The sequence below is a fragment of the Triturus cristatus genome, chromosome 4_1 (genome assembly GCF_964204655.1).
Source record: "Triturus cristatus chromosome 4_1, aTriCri1.1, whole genome shotgun sequence".
Taxonomy (NCBI): Eukaryota; Metazoa; Chordata; class Amphibia; order Caudata; family Salamandridae; genus Triturus; species Triturus cristatus.
The window spans coordinates 406,395,407-406,413,893 of NC_140585.1; the positions used below are offsets into that span (position 1 = coordinate 406,395,407).

General features: G+C 41.9%; 1 protein-coding gene across 2 annotated transcripts in view; it reads left to right on the top strand.

Annotated features, from left to right (window-relative positions):
- The window catches only part of MYRFL (myelin regulatory factor like), an 872,690-nt gene that overhangs the window by 232,382 nt on the left and 621,821 nt on the right, over positions 1 to 18,487 (top strand). Inside the window, exon 4 of one of the 2 annotated variants that reach the window (XM_085652512.1) lies at positions 16,794 to 17,025. In XM_085652512.1, the coding sequence (XP_085508638.1) occupies positions 16,794 to 17,025 (232 nt within the window). Of the gene's footprint in view, positions 1 to 16,748; positions 17,026 to 18,487 lie in introns of both variants that reach the window. The other variant, XM_085652513.1, reaches the window with a different exon arrangement.

The following is an 18,487-nucleotide window of genomic DNA, read 5'->3' on the forward strand; positions in this document are numbered from 1 at the left end:
CCCTTCCTAGACCAGCTATGAGTAGAGTTGTCATTAAAGATTCCCGGTAAACCCGGTTTACCCCATAGCGGCATCATTGGATGATAATAAGTTATTTTACAGTAATTTGAGATATTACCCCATATCTTTATTAGGTCTCTGGCGGTCTTAAATTTGATTCTTTTAAAATAATTTGGATCGTTGGCTCGGAGCAGAAACATGTTTGAGTCTTGTTTTAGCATAAGAGTATGAAAGGGGAGTGTTCCTTCTTTAATAAGCAATGAGCGGATACGCAAAACAAAAGCAGACCAAAAATACAACTTAAAATCAGGAAAATTAAGCCCTCCCGAATTCGTGTTATTTGTCAGAAATTTTATCGACCTTCTCGCCTTTTTATAGCTCCAGATAAATCTGCTGAATGCGCCGTCCAGCTGTTTAAAAAACTTATTATTTAGATTAAGTGGTATAGATCGAAAAAGATACAAAAATTTAGGCAATATCGTCATCTTGATTAGGTTAATTCTTTGATTAAATTCAGGGGTAATCTATGCCATTTTTTTAAAAGTAAGATAGTGGATTTGATTAGTGTTTTGTAATTTATGTTGTTAATTTCCTGTGTTTTAGCCGTTAGTTTAACACCTAAATATGTGGCGCTTTTACAAATTTCAGGAACGGTCGAGTTTGGGTATAATTAGCAATAACCTGAGTCTTTTGTACATTAAGTTTGTACCCTGAGATGTTCCCAAATTTCCCAGCCTCAGAAACAATACTTTGTAGTGCCTCCACAATATCTTGTGTGTAAATAGCAATGTCGTCGGCATATGCTGTTATTGTCAGTGTTTTTGAACCAGATCTAAAAGGTACAATTTGGGTTTGAGACTGAAGAGCGGATAGAAAAGGTTCCAGTGAAAGGGCAAATAAGAGGGGTGAAAGAGGGCAGCCTTGGCGAGTGCCACGACATATTGGAAAATCAGGGGATGTCAGGCCCCCGTAGCAGATATAGGCAGTGGGATTATCGTAGAGGGCCTGTATACCCCGCAAGAATTGTCCCCCAAACCCCATTTTAGATAAGACGCACCAGAGATAGTCCCATCCCACTCGGTCAAATGCCTTCTCGGCGTCTAGTAATATCATGCCGAGTGGGGTGGACTCTATCTCCGCTATGTCGAATGCCGTTATGGCCATGTTTACGTGCATAGTAGTGTCTCTGCCGGATATGAACCCGTGTTGCTGCGAGTTGATAATTTTAGGCAGTATAGGGGATAATCTCATAGCCAGTATTTTTGCTAATATTTTTGCGTCAGCGTTTATAAGAGAAATGGGTCGGTAAGACCCTCTCTCCTCCTTTGGTTTATCTTTCTTTAGAAAGAAAATTATTTTCGCCCTATTCCATGATTTAGGGGTTTTGCCATTAAGGCCGGCAGATTGCAGTACCTTCAAGAATAGAGATTCCAGCTCAGCTAAACATACTTTATATAGCTCTAATGGTATTGAGTCTTCCCCTGCCGCCTTCCCTACAGGTAGGAGGGCTATAGCCTGATGTAATTCTGCCATTGTAATATTATTGGACAATGGATCTGTTCCAGTTATAATCTGTGAGTTTGTTATGTGTTTGTCCACATAGCCCCGGATTGCGTCTGGGTTAGGAGTGTTTTCTGGGGTGTATAAATTCTTATAGTAATCAGCAAATTGTCCTACTATATCCTGAGGTTTGTTATAACTTTTATTGTCACTCCCCCGTATACTTGTAATTATAGTACTAGCTCTATCCTCAGCGACTTTATATGCCAAAATTTTACCAATTTTATCGCCACCCTCATATTGTGCTATTTTAAGTTTATGGATCTTGGTGCTGCACTTCTGTATAAATTTTGTTTTAATTTCATTTTTTAGGAGTCCAAGTTTAAGGCCTATTTCAGTTGTCGTTGGTAATTTTAATCGAAGTGCAGAGGCTAGTAATTCCTCTTGATTGGTTATGTTGGATATAAGCAAAGCATTAGCCTTTCTGCGTTCCGTATTTTGTCTGATCGTGTAGGCTTGAGTAAATCCCCTGATACTTGCTTTGCAGGCGTCCCAGACTATGCCACAAGCTGTAGAGTCTATATTAATATCCATAAATTCTATGAGGTGGAATTTGAGCTGCATCACATACTGTGAGTCTGTGATCAAGTATCTAGGAAAGGAGAATGGTCTGGGCGGGGTCCTGGTGTGTAAAGTAGTTATTGTAAGGATTATTGGGTTATGATCCGAAGATATTCGGGGACAAAGAACCAGATTAGAACTCTTTAATAAGTTATCCCCTATTAGCACCATATCTAATCTTGAGCATAGTTTGTGGGGTGCTGAGTAGTAAGTATAGCCCGGTAGATTTGGGTATAAGTATCGCCAGGCGTCTTTGATGTTGTGGATGCGACAGAGATCTAAGATGGATAATCTGGTTTTGCGCATCCTTTGAAAGCTACCGGGTCTAGTTGTATCAATTTTATAATCCATGATACAATTAAAATCCCCCATAATAATAAGCTCTCCCTCCCAGCCCAAGAGTTTGATATTCAGCTGGTCGAAGATCTTCGGTTCATCTGTGTTTGAGCCATATATTACACAGAGGACAAATTTGTAGCTCTCAAAATTAATCTGAGCAATCGCCCATCTGCCCTCTTTATCACAGAGGGTCTGTAATATTTCAATCTTAAAGCGTTTATCCTTAAGGATAGCCACGCCTCTTATGGAGTGTGTAAAATTCGAACCTATTATAATATCGTAGCCCAATTGATTCAATAGTTTCCTATCCTTGCCAGCGATGTGTGTTTCAGTGAGGAGAGCAATATGAGGGTTGTGTAGTTTTAATTCTTCCGTGATCGAAAGTCTTTTATTTTTGCTATTCAAACCCGAAACATTCCAGGTTAAACACTTTATCTCATACATTATAATAAGTAAAGGACAAAACCTTTACCCCGGCTCCGAGTACCCTAATACAGTACTTGTTATTTGCACTTGAGATAATGATGAGAAGTGTGAAAAATAAAATAAAAAAATAAATAAATAAAAGGAGAAAAAAAAAAGTGGAACTGATGTAGTCTCTAGTAGCTCATTAAACTCTTCCCTGTCTGCCTGTAAGCTTTTTATAATATTTTTACCCCACCCCCAAACCCACCCACCCTTCCCCTCCCTGGTTCCAACCCCAACAGGGGCAGAACCGCCCTTGGAAGACAGCTGCCGCTGGAAGGGCAGCATCTGTAGCAGGTCACCCATGGGGCCCCGATCCACCCAACCGTCCCTCCCTCACCCAAAAGAAATAAAGAGAAAAGTAAGATAGAGGATAATGAATGAGGGATCCTCTAGATGAGTACAGTTTTCGCTAGTTCATAAGTTCAATTATTCATAAAGCACACTAAATTATCCAGTTTTTCCCAAATGGACAAGCCCTATTGGTGCACGGAAAGACACCCACAAAACAAGCATTACAATGACTGGCTCAGACCCTGGTGTGTAATTATTTTTCTGTCTGATTCCTGCCCTCATTAAAACTAGAGATAAATGCTTCAACTGCTTTGACGTCATTAAAGAAGTGAGTGCGACCGTTTTTAATGACTTTAAGACGGGCAGGTTCCTGTAAGAAAGCCTGGCCCTGCTAGATTTGATTGGATCAATAAATCTGCGGTGATTACAGCGTCGATCCATTGTTTCCTTACTTAAGTCCGAACGAGCAAAGATTGAAAAATCCCCTATAACTATAGGGGTATTGGGGCGTGCTCTCTGCCATACTGCTTGGCGAAGTAGAAAATTGCCAAAGAACAGCAAAAAAGGACGTGGAAATTGGCTTGCCCTGTTTCTCATAACCAATGGCAAGCGGTGAGCACGTTGTACTTGTGAGTCCCAGTCCCAGTCTGCCAAGTCCGGGAAGGCTTTTTGGAGTAGCCCCACTAAATAAGCCCTAGGGTCAGAACCCTCAGACCCTTCTGGAATCCCAAACAGTCTTAGATTAGAGCGTCTCTGTCGGTTTTCTAAATCTTCGAGCTTCAGTTGAAGAGTGAATAGCAGATCATCATGTTTCTCTACTTTAGCGGTCGTATGAGTGTTAGTCTCTTCAATCTCAACCACTGGTTGTTGTAGCTCAGTGACGTCTTGACAGATCCCTCCAATTTTAGAGGTAAGTTCTTGTAATGAGTTTTGCACTTTACTGTTATCCTCTCTCAGTTGAGTATGGTGTTCCTGGGCTACCTTACGTTGGTCATTCAAAATCTGCAGAATTAGATCTATTGAAGAATGATCCGTTGTTTCATGCCCTAGTCCCTCTTTAGTGATATGTGGATGCAGGTGTTGACTTTGAGGAGGTGGGAGGGGTGTCGTTTGTATAGTAATGCTCTCTATGGATTGTGGAGAAAGATAACTTGATAATAGAGAAGCTGTGTTTACTTTGGGTGATGGATTTACAGCTGCTCGATTTGAAGAATAGTCCGAGTGGTCCAAGTGATCTTGGGTCAAAGACAGTTCTTGTTCGTTTGGCCCATCTGATGCCGGATTGGATTGAGCAGTGGTGGCGTTGCTTTCCTGGCTGATGAAGCCGCCATGGGGCTGCATGTCCGAGGTGGGTGGAGGTTCTATATGTTCTGAGGAATCGTTCAGACTAGCACCTGATAGTCTCAGCATCATATTTTTAACCAGCCCCCTTGTTTCAATCCATTTTCTTAATGGGCTTTTGTCTGCGTGGATTTCTTTATATTTTTAACAGGCTGAGATGATATGGCAACAGCCTTGCCTCCTCTTCCGACTTTTGGCTTGCCTCTTAGTTTGCGACCTCTGCTTACTCGCGATTTAGCCTTGCCATCTGTGCAGTGATCCTTCCCGCACTCCTCCCCCACCTCATCTTCTGCCCCAGTACATACAGCTAGCTCCTCGGACAGCTCTTGCTCAATGACCTCGGCATGGTCGTTGTTCTCCGAAATCTCCGTGGCTTCAGTGGGTTCAATGATTATCTTAAGATCCGCTAACGAACCTACATTCCCGAATTCCTGTATATCAGCTTCACAGCCCTTGAAGTTCTTCATTACAATAGAAAGATCGGATATCGAAACTTCAGCTGCCCCCACTGTTTTATCACTGGGGTGCTCCACAGCCTGTGTCTGTTCTATTATAGAACCGATAGAGACCTGATCGGTAACAATCCCAGTATCAAAGTTAGTAGAATGCAAAGATGTAGTCCCCTTTAAGGTAGATGTCTTTGGCTTAACTGAGTAAGTCTCTTTGGGGGTGGGGGGACTCGCGTGGGTATAGGACCAGTAACGTTATTTGTTTCACCCCCCGTTGCCTCATTCTCTCTGATCAAAGACATATCCATCATTTTAACTGTTTTACTAGCAGGGCTCTTAGGTGATATCCAAAAAGTCAACCCTAGTTCTTCTGCTATGGGATGTAAATTTAAGGTTGCAATCCCCCAAGTTGAGCCAAATCAAAAATTCATTTAAAAGATCGAGATCACCTTCCCAAATGAAAAAAATATAATCTGTGTAGTGGTACCAGCCCGCTACATTTTCAGAGAAGGGAGCAAGATCATTGAAGAGATGTTTCTTTTCAAACTCTCCCACATAAAGACAGGCCAGACTTGGGGCACAAGTGGCCCCCATGCTGGTTCCCTTCTTCTATTTAAAAAGTTGATCTCCAAAGAGGAAGATGTTATTTTTCAGAATCATTTTTACACATTCAACAATAAAGTTTTTGTTGACCCCATCCAGATCTACCTCCATCAATACTTCACGCACCATCTCTATAGTGTCATCTTGGGGGATGTTCGTGTAGAGAGACTCAATGTCAATGGTGACCAGACACTGAGTCTCTCCACAGAACGGTTTTCCCTCCAACAAAGAGATAATGTGGGAGGAATCCCTAACATAGGACTTCAAACCACTCACCAATTGCCGCAAAAAGCAGTCCACATATTTGCTGAGTGGCTCCAATAGCGAATCTATACTGCTAACAATAGGCCTCATGGGAGGATTTTCAGAACTTTTATGCACCTTGGGCAAGCCATATAGTGCAGGAATTTTGGGTTCAAAAACTTGAATTCCTCCTCGCATATCCAATCTTTATCTTTTGCTTCAGTCAGCAATTTTAAACATTCACTAGACAGCGTGGTGAGAAAGCATCTCCGGGGAGATTCGTAATGCTCCACCATATTCAACATTGTGGTCATCCTCTCATTGTAATCAGAGGTTTTAAAAACCACTACTCCACTACCTTTATCTGCTGGTTTTATGGTCAACCTCTCATTGTTTTTCAGTGAGTTAATGGCTTCTCTTTCCTCTTTACTAGTATTATAAGGAAAAAAGTGATGACTATCATTTAGAATTCTTTGCACATCACTTTCTAATGTCTTTTCAAACACCTCTAAATTTTTCCCTACCATACCTAGAGATGGAGTGAAGGAAGATTCTAGTTTTAAACCAGCAACATTAATTTGAACACATTTTTTCTTGCTACTTTTCCCACTCGCTGTTGTTGTTTGTTTTTTTACCTGTTTTTGTATTTTTGATTATTTGTTTCTAACTGAACGATACATTTGAGTATTAAACCTTCCCATAAAATGTATGGTTTTTTTACTTTGTGATCAGCTATTTTATATACATATATAATTTTAATAAATTGAGAAAAGAAAAACTTTTTTTTACTTGATTTTTGAGTTCATCTAATTTGCACATCTGTGTTCGGTTGACTCTGAGTGACTGATATTTAGTTTGGTGGTGGATGTGAGAATCAGTTGTTGTGTTTGAATATTTGTTCCCAAGGGGATTGTTCTCTTGACTTTGAATACAGTTTCACCTGTTTCTGGTTCAGTTGGAAATGCACTTTCTTCTGGATCATCAGTGAACTCACTTCTTCCTGGCTTATCAACAGTCTCTGGAACCCTAGAGTTTCTTGTCCACTCTGCTTGACTTGTGCTTGGCTGTTCACCATCTGTTGGTTCGTCAGAATCTGTCACTCTAGATTCATCAGCTTCACACACTTCAGCCACTGACCTTTGTTTTTGGTTCACCAGCGGTAGCTCTTTTGGTCTTTCAAGTGGATCTAGGGTTCGTTCGGTGTGGCTTGCATGTGTCCAATTTGGTAAGCCAGCACACTTTACTGTTGTTGTCGTCACCAGGATTATTTGATGAGATCTGTGCCACTTGGGGTCTAGACACGTTTTTCTTGTCGTTGACCCACTCACCAGGACTCAAATCATGATCTTGATTTTGATGGATTGTTGTGGCATCTTCTCCAACCTGGTGAGACACAGAACGCACCAGTTCAGCCAATCCTCTGCAATAATCAAGCACCAGATCATCAGATATATTTATCAGTTTGTTCACTGGTACATATGCCTGTCTCATTGCTCTTCCCATGAGGATTTCATGTGGACTCAATCCAGTCTTTTTATCAGGAATGCTTCTGAAACTCATCAGCACAATGGGTAACGCATTAGGCCATTTCAGTGATGTGGATGCACACACCTTTCCTAACCTGGATTTTATAGTGCCATTGATTTGCTTGACTACTCCAGATGCTTCAGATCGATAGGCACAATGCAGTTTCTGCTCAACTTTAAATCCTGCACAAATCAGCCGAATTAACTCATTATTAAAATGTGTTCCTCTATCGGTCTCCAAAGTGACTGGAATTCCAAATCTTGGGATCAGTTCTCTCAATAGTAACTTGGCTACTGTGAGGCTGTAATTTCTTCTCGTGGGGTAGGCTGCCACCCAGCGAGAGAATAAGCAAACAATGACTAAAACATATTTCGGCCCATTGCATGGGGGATACCCCATAATATCAAGCGGAAGTCGGGTAAATCGACCTCCTGCTCTCCCAATTCGTCCCCAACTTACAACTGTCTTTCCTCATGAATTTCGCTGCTGACATAAAATGCATCTCTGGCAAAGGCTCTCTGCAATGACCCTGAATTTAGGATTATACCATGTCTGCTTGAAGAGCCTAAAAAGGCTGGAGTGGAATGAGGTACATTTCCAAATGAAAAGCAGGTAAAATGGAGGTATTTTATTTTGGCTGTTGTTTATTTTCAAAAAGGAATGTGATACTGACATAGCTATGCTTATGAATCTGTGAAGTAAATCACACCAGCTGTTTCTCATTTGGAAGTATCATGTTCCTTCCAGAATGTGCTGTGAACATGGGACCTACTTGTTCCACCGGGTTGCTAGATACATTGAGCTAAGACTGTATGGGGTAAAGGTGGTTAAAGAGTCAGAATTTTTTTTTAAAAGTTAAGACATAATTTAAGTAATGATAAAGTTTAATTTCTAATTGAGGACTATATAATAAACTGTTGTGCAGTATCTAAATTTAAAAAAACAGAAGCTAAATATAGGTTTGGATTCCTCGTGATCATCGTGAACAAATCGCGAACACGCAGAGACAGGAACCTTGTTTTGAAAGAGAGGGAAAGGGTTAACAGATGCTAATTATTCACAAGTGGAGATAGAATAGTCTAAAATGAAAGACATGATTTCATTTGCTACCTTTTTCATGATCATAGAGTGGAAACTTGATGAGGCTGCCATTTTCTAGTTGCTTTCTATGAGAGTGGTCTACCATTCTTGTGCTAAGTTTTTACACATTTTAACAGTGTCACAACTATCCACAAAGAGCTAAACAAACAATATAATCTACGAACTCAATTCACTGGTATGTATATAACTTTTTAGTTATTTAAAAAATGTACATTAGAAATGAAGATATATATGGGAGTATCACAGTGATATGAAAAAAATATATGAGATGAACTGTATCTATCAGAGGATATATGTTTAAGATGTGAGTACCTAATGTTTTTGGAAGTAAGAGGAAAATGAATTAGTGGCTCTTTATTCAATTGTGCGGTTTATAAAACAATAGCAGTATAGTATTATTGAAAGTTACAATGAGGAATGTATTTAAATGTTAGCATGTTTTAAATGTCTAAGCATCATATGCAGAATAGATACGTCTATTTTCTTTTCTTTCTGGGAGTTGTAGTTCTTTTAGTCACATTATTAAACAGGAGTAGTGTAGTCACAAATAAAAGATAAGAACATGTTTTGTGTCTGTATATGTATTATAAAGTAGTAATACTTGTTAGGTATGTATTAGGGAGTGTTCATCAAAGTGTTTTTTACTTATATGTCCAGTTTGCATATGCTTAGATGGTGAGATATGTTCTTTGTGGTTGCAGTTAGTTATATGTACGGTGGGACTCTTAAATTTATTTACAGATGCAGAGAACTATATATTTTTGGAAAGATGGCTTGAAGGTGTATATCTATTATAGAATCACATATATGTTTACATGATGATTATGTGCTTTAAAGCTAATGGAAATTTCATATATGTGGTGAGGGTGGTATATTAAACATGCTCTGTTTAAAATTGAGAAGAGTTTATGGTGCAGAATGTCTGTTGAGAGTTCTTGTACGTGTAACTTTTCTTTGAGAAATGCTGAATATATGTTTTAAACACACAAGAAAATTTTGAGAAATGATTTAGGTATGCCATTAAGAAAAGGATTTGTACTTTAAAAAAGTGAGATTCATTGTTTTCAGTTTTAGACACTAGCTGATGCATGTGCATGCTGAGTAATAGAGCAATGTACGCTTGTAGAGAGGAATGTATCCAATTATATATGAAGTGTGATATCTATGACTTTTCTGACATAGGATAGATACACTAAAAAAAATAGTTTGATACCAACAGAAGGAGTTAAACAATGAGTTACAGATATAGCCGCAACTGTTATGTATCAAAAAGCAAATAGAGATACTTTTCATTCATCCAAGCATTACTCAGGCACTCAGTCACTACTCAGGCAATTATTGAATCACGCACACACCATTTATACAGTTATTCCATCAGCCAGGCACTACACATGCACTCTTCCAATCATGGAGGCACTAATTATGTACTCATTGAACTATGCAGGCAATACCTATGCATTCATCCAATCACCCAGATAGTAGCAATATAGTCATGCGAATACACAGGCACTAACTATGCAGATATGGAACCACCGATGTAGTTTCTACATACTCAGGGAATTATGCAGGCACTACGTATATTCTTTTTAAAATATATGTGGACATTTCCAAAGATTACAAAATAATGAAAATAAAATTCAAACTATGAGAAAGAATAACAGTGGACAACATCTATATAACAAGAACAGGAAAGAATGTAACATTAACTGGGGGACAGATGCAGTTTAAGGAAATCAGTGTCAGGATGTTTCATAGTAGAGTAGTTATATATCTACTGAGAACTATGAAAAAGTATAAAAGAAGGAGAGAGGCACTGAAACAGAAAGAATAAGTTGGGAGAATAGTTGATAATTCCTTTGCTTTAAAGAGGAAGCTTTTTATTTTGATTATAAATAGAATGAAAACTCTTTAAAAAATGGTGTTGTGCATGAGGAGACAAAACCAAAAGAAATGATTAGTGAATAGAAGTAAATTTTGTACAGTTTTTAGTGTCGAATGCATACATACTTCTAGTACAGAGACTTTCTTTAATGAAGAAAGCTATCTCCAGGATAATAAATTAGTTCATGCTATTTATTACTGAGGATGATGTTATGAAATGAAGAATTGCACTCCTATAGCGAAAGAGGTGATATTACCTACAAATGTAGAACTAGTTTTTGAAGAAGAGGTATGAGAAAGGCAGAGTCAGGCGTCTGTATACAAATGTTAGTGTAGTTGCGTTTGCAGTATTTGACAGCAATCTATTGATATATTAAGGAAATTCCTAATTGTCTTTCCAAGGCAAATTTTAAAACACTGAATAAGTACTTTACAAGGATTGAATCCTTGCAAGATTAGAAAGCATGCACATTTGCAGGGACACTCACAGGCTTGGATTTCAAAGAAAGTGTGCCAAAGCACCTTTCATTATTTCAGGATGATAGCTATACATCACTCAACAATGCAATCTTTAGTTAGGAGACTGTATTATGTGAAAACTCCTGTTTTATGTTTAGGAGAAACTAATAGAGCACTTTTGCATGGTACTATGGCAGACGTAGAAAAGGTTTGTGAAGATGTACAGTTTTGTTTCTTTGGTCCTGAGCAGGATTCTAGGGAAAATGAAGAGTTAAGAGGATGAGTTGCAGAACAACACACCAGTATTACCGATGATAGTTTTGAAAAAGAGATTACAAAATTTATTAAAGTGTGATCTGAAAAACCAGAGTATGTTTGTATATGTTGTCGACACACTCACTACAAGATTCAAATATGGACTATTGACTTGTGTTTAAAAAGTGAAAAAGAAAATAATGATAACTATCAAAAGTTAGCTGTGTATTTATTTGTAGAGAAGTGCTTTCTCTTGTCTATACTGCAAGTTATATGTAAGTACTGTTACAATAAATTAGAAGATAATGAAATGTCCGCTAATGTAGAACAATTATGAAGTGCCAAACATAAAAAAAATCAACATTTATGATTCTTTGCGGCATTGCGAAGGGCTGTTCTGGACTGGTCATACAGATACTAACACATACTCACTCACCCATACTGTTAGTGACACAAGCACACTCTCACCCATATTCAGCCACTCTCACAATCACTCACTCACACATACAGTAACTCATATACTCCAACACTCACCTATACTGCCTTTCACATATGCACTTACTCACCCATATACCACTGACACATCCATTCACTCACCAACACAGCCATACACAGACACAGTCACCCATATAGCTCCTCACAGACACACTCACTAACCCATACAGCCACTGATTCACCCCCTCACCCCCCCCCAAACAGGTACTCAGACAACCAATGAGTCCCCCATACAACCATTCATGTATCCACTCACCAACCCATACAGCCATTTAGACACCAACTGACAGAATGTTACAGACATTCAGCTAACTATAACTGCTGAATTTCACAGGTTTTGTGTGAGTGAAACTTGAGCCTAACTATGTCTCTGCAACCTTTGTTTTTTTCAGTGAATATATATAATATGTGTATATATATATATATCTATCTATCTATCTATATATATATATATATCTATCTCTATATATATCTATCTATATATATATATATATATATATATATATATATATATATATATATCTTAACCACTCGTAAGCACACTTCCTGGAGGGAAATCACGAGCGCAGACCTCTTATCGTGCCAACAGTTTTATTTATTTGCAATCCCCATAACGGATGTCAGGACGCGTTTCGGCCGTCACAGCAGCCTTGGTCACCTGACCACACATCCGTGCAGACCCAGTATTTAAAGTGCAAATGCAACATATTTTTTTACTTTTCTGTCATAGACATAGAAAACATGTAGACACGAAGAAATACTATATAGGCACAATGCGATTGAAATGGAAATTCAGTTTTCACAATTTCATAAATTGTATTGCATTGCGACTGACAATAATAAGAGCCTAAATGCATATATTAATATCAGTAAAAATACTTCAATTGTGTCTCTTTGTATCACGTCATAATATGTCACATTAATATTCATATAAAGTGCTCACCGTGCTAAAGAAAAAAGCCCTAAATGAGGGACAACTTAAAAAGAAAAAAGGATAACCACAATAGTCCGTCAAATAACAAGTATGTTAAAGTGCATAAATGCCCCACTGATGGAAGGACATAAAGTGGCTAGTGCTAATCTAAATAGAGTGAGGTGAACAAACCTATAAAATCAGATAAGGTGCATAATGCAACAGTACTTGATAATCTAGTTTAACTAATGCTACTAGTGCTTGTCAAACTCTATGTACAGTTTCAGATAAAGTGCATAATGCAACAGTACTAAATACCATAAAGTGACCAGTGCAACTAGTGCAAAACACACATATATATATATATATATATATATATATCTCCGTGGTGTTAGAAGGTGGTTCTGACCATCTGAGCCACCCTGATTTTTTGCTTTTTGAACACCTAATTTTTGAGCTTTTATTGAGGGACTGGGACTCACCCACAGTGAACTCATGATGGAACAGACTGCATGTGAATTCCACTGGTATCCCCGTTGAGAGGGGTAAGGCACACCGGACTGGTTACATGTAGACATGTGTGCACACATGTGTGCACCCGTGTAGGGGCTGCGTGGGGGAGATTCGTGTCGTGCGCAGCCCAGGAGCAGGTACAGATAGAATGGCGTGGCAGGTATTATGCAGAGTTGGGTGGTGACATGAAATAGGCTTTATAAGTGGGGAGACACTGGAAAGGGAAAGTCAGTGCGCTTTACTGTTTTCACTGTAGGAATACCCCATTACTCTCCTATGAAGATGGGGAACACATGGGTAGTTTCATTTCCCTAGGGCCTACAAATTCCAGACACGCACCAAAGTAAACCGTAAGTTGTGTAAAAAGAAGTATTCTGCTGAGTCCAAAGCCATATCTGTACTGCTTATGGGTCATCCAGAAATGTCATATTCCTCTGACTCAGCTCATAACCAGAGCCTGGCTGGGTGTGACCCTGCCAGGCTGGATTAATTACGTTCCTCACAGAGCTATAGCATCAGAGGCCTAGCCTTTCACTGCAAGCATTCCAAGGGCAAAGGTCTTCTCTCCAAGAGGGAGAGATTGAGGTGAAGCTGCATGCTATCCATCAGCTGCTGTCACCCGGTGCCAGGCACCAGACCTGCTCCGGGCCTGGACCATGAAGGCAGCAAGGGGGAAAGGGGGCTTTTCAGAGACCATGTGGCATGAGACCCCTAAATGACACCATATTGAACTATCCCATAGGCCTGTGCAGGAAGGAGGGAGAAGTGATGTGTCGCACCAGGATAGGGCTGAAGAGCCTTTTTGCCAACCCCATCCAAATTCTTATAAAAAGCTTTGCACAGGAAGGGGGGCTCTCTCTGGGGTGTGGTCTTGCTGAGGAAGACTGGTGCTAGAGCCTGGCTCAATGGGCAGTTGGAAGGAGGAACCCCCTGACAGTCCCAGGACACTGGACTGCGCCTTAGAGGAAGTCCAGGGCCAGTGAGGAGAAGCCTGGGCCTCTGCGCAAGAAGAAGAGAGGCCCAGAAGGAGAACCAGGTAAAAGGCTGGTGCAGGAGGGCAGTGAAGACAGCTCCCTGCTAAGTTCGCCCTCCTGGAGATCAAGAGGGTGGCGAAAATTGATCCAGGTGGCTAGGGCTGGCCCCCAGGGGCAAGAAGAGGTCAGGATGGTGAAAATCGTCTGTCTCGGGCCGAGATATGCCCCCCAGAAGGTAGGCAACCTTTGACCTCTGCGATGACCAACGATGAAGCAACGTGAGACTCTGCCGCTGGTCTTAGATGTGCCCCCGGGGAGGGTCAGGTCCCGGGGGCTGCTCCCAGAAGATGGAAATTCCGGGCAGTGCCGTCGGCCCCCGGAAAGGTTACCACGGGACACAGGTTTCCCCTGAGCCCCCCACGAAGTAAAGTCGGGTAGCGCCATCGCACTCCCGTGAAGGTGCCCCCAGGGGGGGCCAGGAGCCCACCCTGGCCACGATGAAACTGGAGTGCAGGGTGCACCGTCGCACCCCAGCAAAGAGGTTCCTGGGGCCCGGGACCCCCAAATCCGGGCCCACCAAAGCTGATGCCGGGGAGTACCGTTGTGCTCCCCGTGAAGATCTCGAGGCCCGAGATCTCCAACTCTGGGCCCCGGTGGCTGGGGTGAAGAGGAGGGGAGTGCCATCGCAGTCCTCCCCTGGTGGAAGAAGATGAAGCTGGGCAGTGCCGGTGCGATCCCCGTGAAGGGCCCCAGAGTCCAAGGCAAGGAGGGGGGAGTGCCATCGCCTTCCACCAGAGCAGCGGGAAGGAGAGGGGAGTGCCGTCGCACTCCCCCAAGCCTGCCTGACCGGTGGCATTCTCCGGGTCTGCCCGCAGGAACAGGCAGACCCGAATGGTGGTGCTGGCTCCCGCACATGAGGGTGCTGGCCAGACGGGGAGCCGGCAGGAGCGGCCGGGGGTGGGCTCCCTGAGCCGTGCTTTACTCACCTGTCATGTAACGGGTCTGTGTGGGACCGGGCCCCCAACGGCAGAGAAGTTGCGGTGTGAGGCCGCCAGAAGTGGCAGTGCGGCTCTCCCCGGAGCAGCGGGAGAGCCACTGCTCTGATATGCACGGGTAGAGCATAAAGTGCCCCATAATGCCTTGCAAGGCATGGGGGCAGCTACTCGTTTTGGCATCTGGTGGCCCCCGGAGGAGGGGTCACCACCAAGTGCTGGAGGAGGTGTAGGGCGAGCTGCGGGAGCACGCAGACTCCCCCCAGCTGGAAGATTGGAAGCGGGACTTAAGGGACTTAAAAGAAAGAACCCCTCAAGGGTAAGCCATAGTTTTTCAAGGCTACCTCATGCTGTAACTTTTGTTCTACAGCCCGGAGTGGAAGCTTAGGGCTGCACTGAAGTGTGCAGGGTCAAAGATGGAATGTCACTGATGTGATACTCCTAGAGTTGGAAAGGTGTAATTGCACAAGTGGTGCATTTGCATGGTGTTGTTTCTTTTGGGGACTGGAAATCAGAGATTTATTGTGAAATCATAAGCAAAGTGGGGTTATGTTGCTGGACATTCCTGCTAGCTATACATGCCTAATCCTGTGGTTATCATTGTGATACCTTTTAGGGGCTTTAATTGCAATGCATTATAACTGTTATCAGATATGATAAGTACTGTCATTCTAAGTGATGCCTGAACATGTATTCTTGCTACTGCGTTAGGTGAAGAACAACCAAGAATGTTAGCCACTAAGATGTAGAATTGTATACTGTATGGTCAGTATGAGATGCTCAGTCAGGGTTATGTGTCTCCATGGCAGGTGTTCACATTTGTAATGCTTGTGAAGATACTGGGGTGGGTTGCCACTGGGATGGTGCCAGTGGGCAGGGTCCTCACTCCAAGTTATGGTCAACCCACTGCATTAGGGGACAAGATGAAGTGCATACATGGGAGTGGTGGTATTAGGCCCCACTCCCCCTTTGGGAGGGTTGGGAATGTTATGCAATGTCACAAAGTAATTCCAACAGCTTATGTATATTTGGAAATTGTTGCATGTAGTAGTAGTGTGCATGTTTAATAAATGTACTCTTCCTTTTATAAAGCAAAGTACAGACTGGGCAATCAATTATTGAGTGTTATTTCTCCAGACCTGCAAATGGCGATTACTAGCCCACACCACCTCCCTTGAGTAAGCCTTAGACTGCTCTGCAACGCTACCGTCTGAGAGTCAGGCGCTACAATGGGGTGTTTGGTTCCCAGTGAAGGACAAATGTAGACATGTTATTTGTGCAGGCCTCACAGATACTGCCTCATTTTCCAAGACATGGTGTGTGGTGGGGAGTTTGGTTGTGCATGGGGGTGGTGCCCGCAGGGGTTGGATGTTTGTGTACAGCATGACAACGTGAAGTAAATAAGCATGCAGCCTTCATTGCCACATCTGTCATCCTCCTATCATTCAGAATCAAACCCTTGACTTTTCTCCCTCAAGCGATTAAAGCCGGTTGTGCCCCAAACTCCTCAAGTGTCCTTGGATAATTTCTCTCTAGATCGCTAAAATACAAAAATTCAGACGTTGTGCAAGTGGAGTCAAAAGGCACATAGATAACACCACATAGTAAACTTGCGAACTAATTACCAGAGTGAATGGTGGACATAAAAACATACCGTTCACATTAAAGCACACATAATAAAGTTGTGTTTTTACATCAAAAATGATTAACTTGTCTATTTTGTGCAGTAATTAGGAACTCAGGCCTTTCAAGATGATTGCACAACTCTGAGGAGATGTTTTAGTGTTTTTCGCATGGGCTGACAACTCTTGAATTATTTGTCTTGAAGGACTCGTTCATGGCCCTACTTGGCCTGGTGGGCTTCGCCCTTTGGACTCTACTCATCCTTCGGGGTCATGCAGGTACCCAGAGAGCACCTTTGTGAAGACTTCCACACTGCATCACTCCACCAATATCCAAGAGAACTGTTTGAAGGCGCACAGCTGCATGACTCCTTGGAACACGTCTGTCCCCACTGCGTGCCTGGACTTAAACTACTCCTGCAATCAGCAGGCTACTGGGTAAAGTACAATCCATTCACATGTCTTCAGGGATGGTAAAATAACTACTTCTAGTATTTAGTTCATTCAGTTGCTTTCATGCAAATCATTGTGGTGTTTTAACCCAATTCAGGTTTTCCAACCAGCAGTAATAAAAACGAAGGGACTTGTGATTTAGTTCCTCCTTTACCATGAGACTACAGTTCACAGCATTTTCTGTGTTGTTGACTGAAAACAATAGCACATACTAAAAGATAACTGGTGTGATGTGGGGCATATTGCCCTGATTACTTACTGGTAATCCTCATTACTCCTAGTCCAACGTGTCCCCTACCCAGTCATCACTAATGAGGATTGTCACCAATCAGCAACAGGAAACAAAACATCAAACGCTTAATTAACCCCACCCATCCACCAGGTAAGGCTGTAAGAACATAGCCTCACCTGAAGGCTTCCTCTAATACCAAGCACCACAAATGCCTGATACTGAGAGAGTGGGTGGGAAGTATGACTGGGTCGAGGACTTGTTTGACTAGGAATAATGAGGATTACTGGTAAGCAATCAGGGCATTACCTCAACGTCCCTCGTCTTTGATCCAGTCATCACTAATGAGGTGTACCAAAGCAAACATATATCCGGACGAAGGCCTTTGTCACAACCCAGGTCTGAACCAAGAAAGCTTACACAGCAAGGAAATGCACACCCAAGTGATTTTAATGCTATATTAGAAATACCGGGAGAAATTTAAACAGTTATCTGGAACCAGCGCCTGTAACACAACAGAACCAATGTATTTATAATAATAATAATAATACCGACATTTGTAGAGCACGAACAGCTACCTCAAACAGAGGTGTCCCAGTGCTATAGCAATTAGTGGCAGGCAAAGGAGGTCAGATCAGCAAGAAACCTAAGCATGTTAACCTAAGCTAAATAGCCATGTTTTCACCGCTCTCCTAAATAGTGGCTCTGAGTCAATATGTCTTAGGTTATTTGGCAAGGAGTTCCAAAGCTTGGAAGCCTTGACCGTGAAAGATCTGCCAGCCATTCGGGCTTTCCTATACCGTGGAGTGTACAATAAGTTTTGTGTGTTTGATCTCAGCAGTCGATTCTGCTTGTAGCTGCAAAGACGTTGTTTCAGGTAGCTCAGGCATTTACGATGGATTGAGCGGAATGCAAATGTCAAAGCCTTGAATTCGATTCTTCTGGCCACAGGCAGCAAGTGGAGCTTCCTGATGTGCGGAGAGATATGATGACGGAATGGTACTCGTCTAATCAATCTCGCAGCCGTATTTTGCACCATCTGTAATCTTCTAATCAAGTAAGCTGGCAGACCTACATAGAGGCCATTCGCATAGTCCATTCTAGCTTTCACCATGGCATGTATAATGACTCGGCGGCAGTCCTCTGGCAAAAGATGGAGGAACTTGCGCAGGCTTCTCAATTTGCTAAAACTGGATGATGTTACTTGCCGGATCTGGG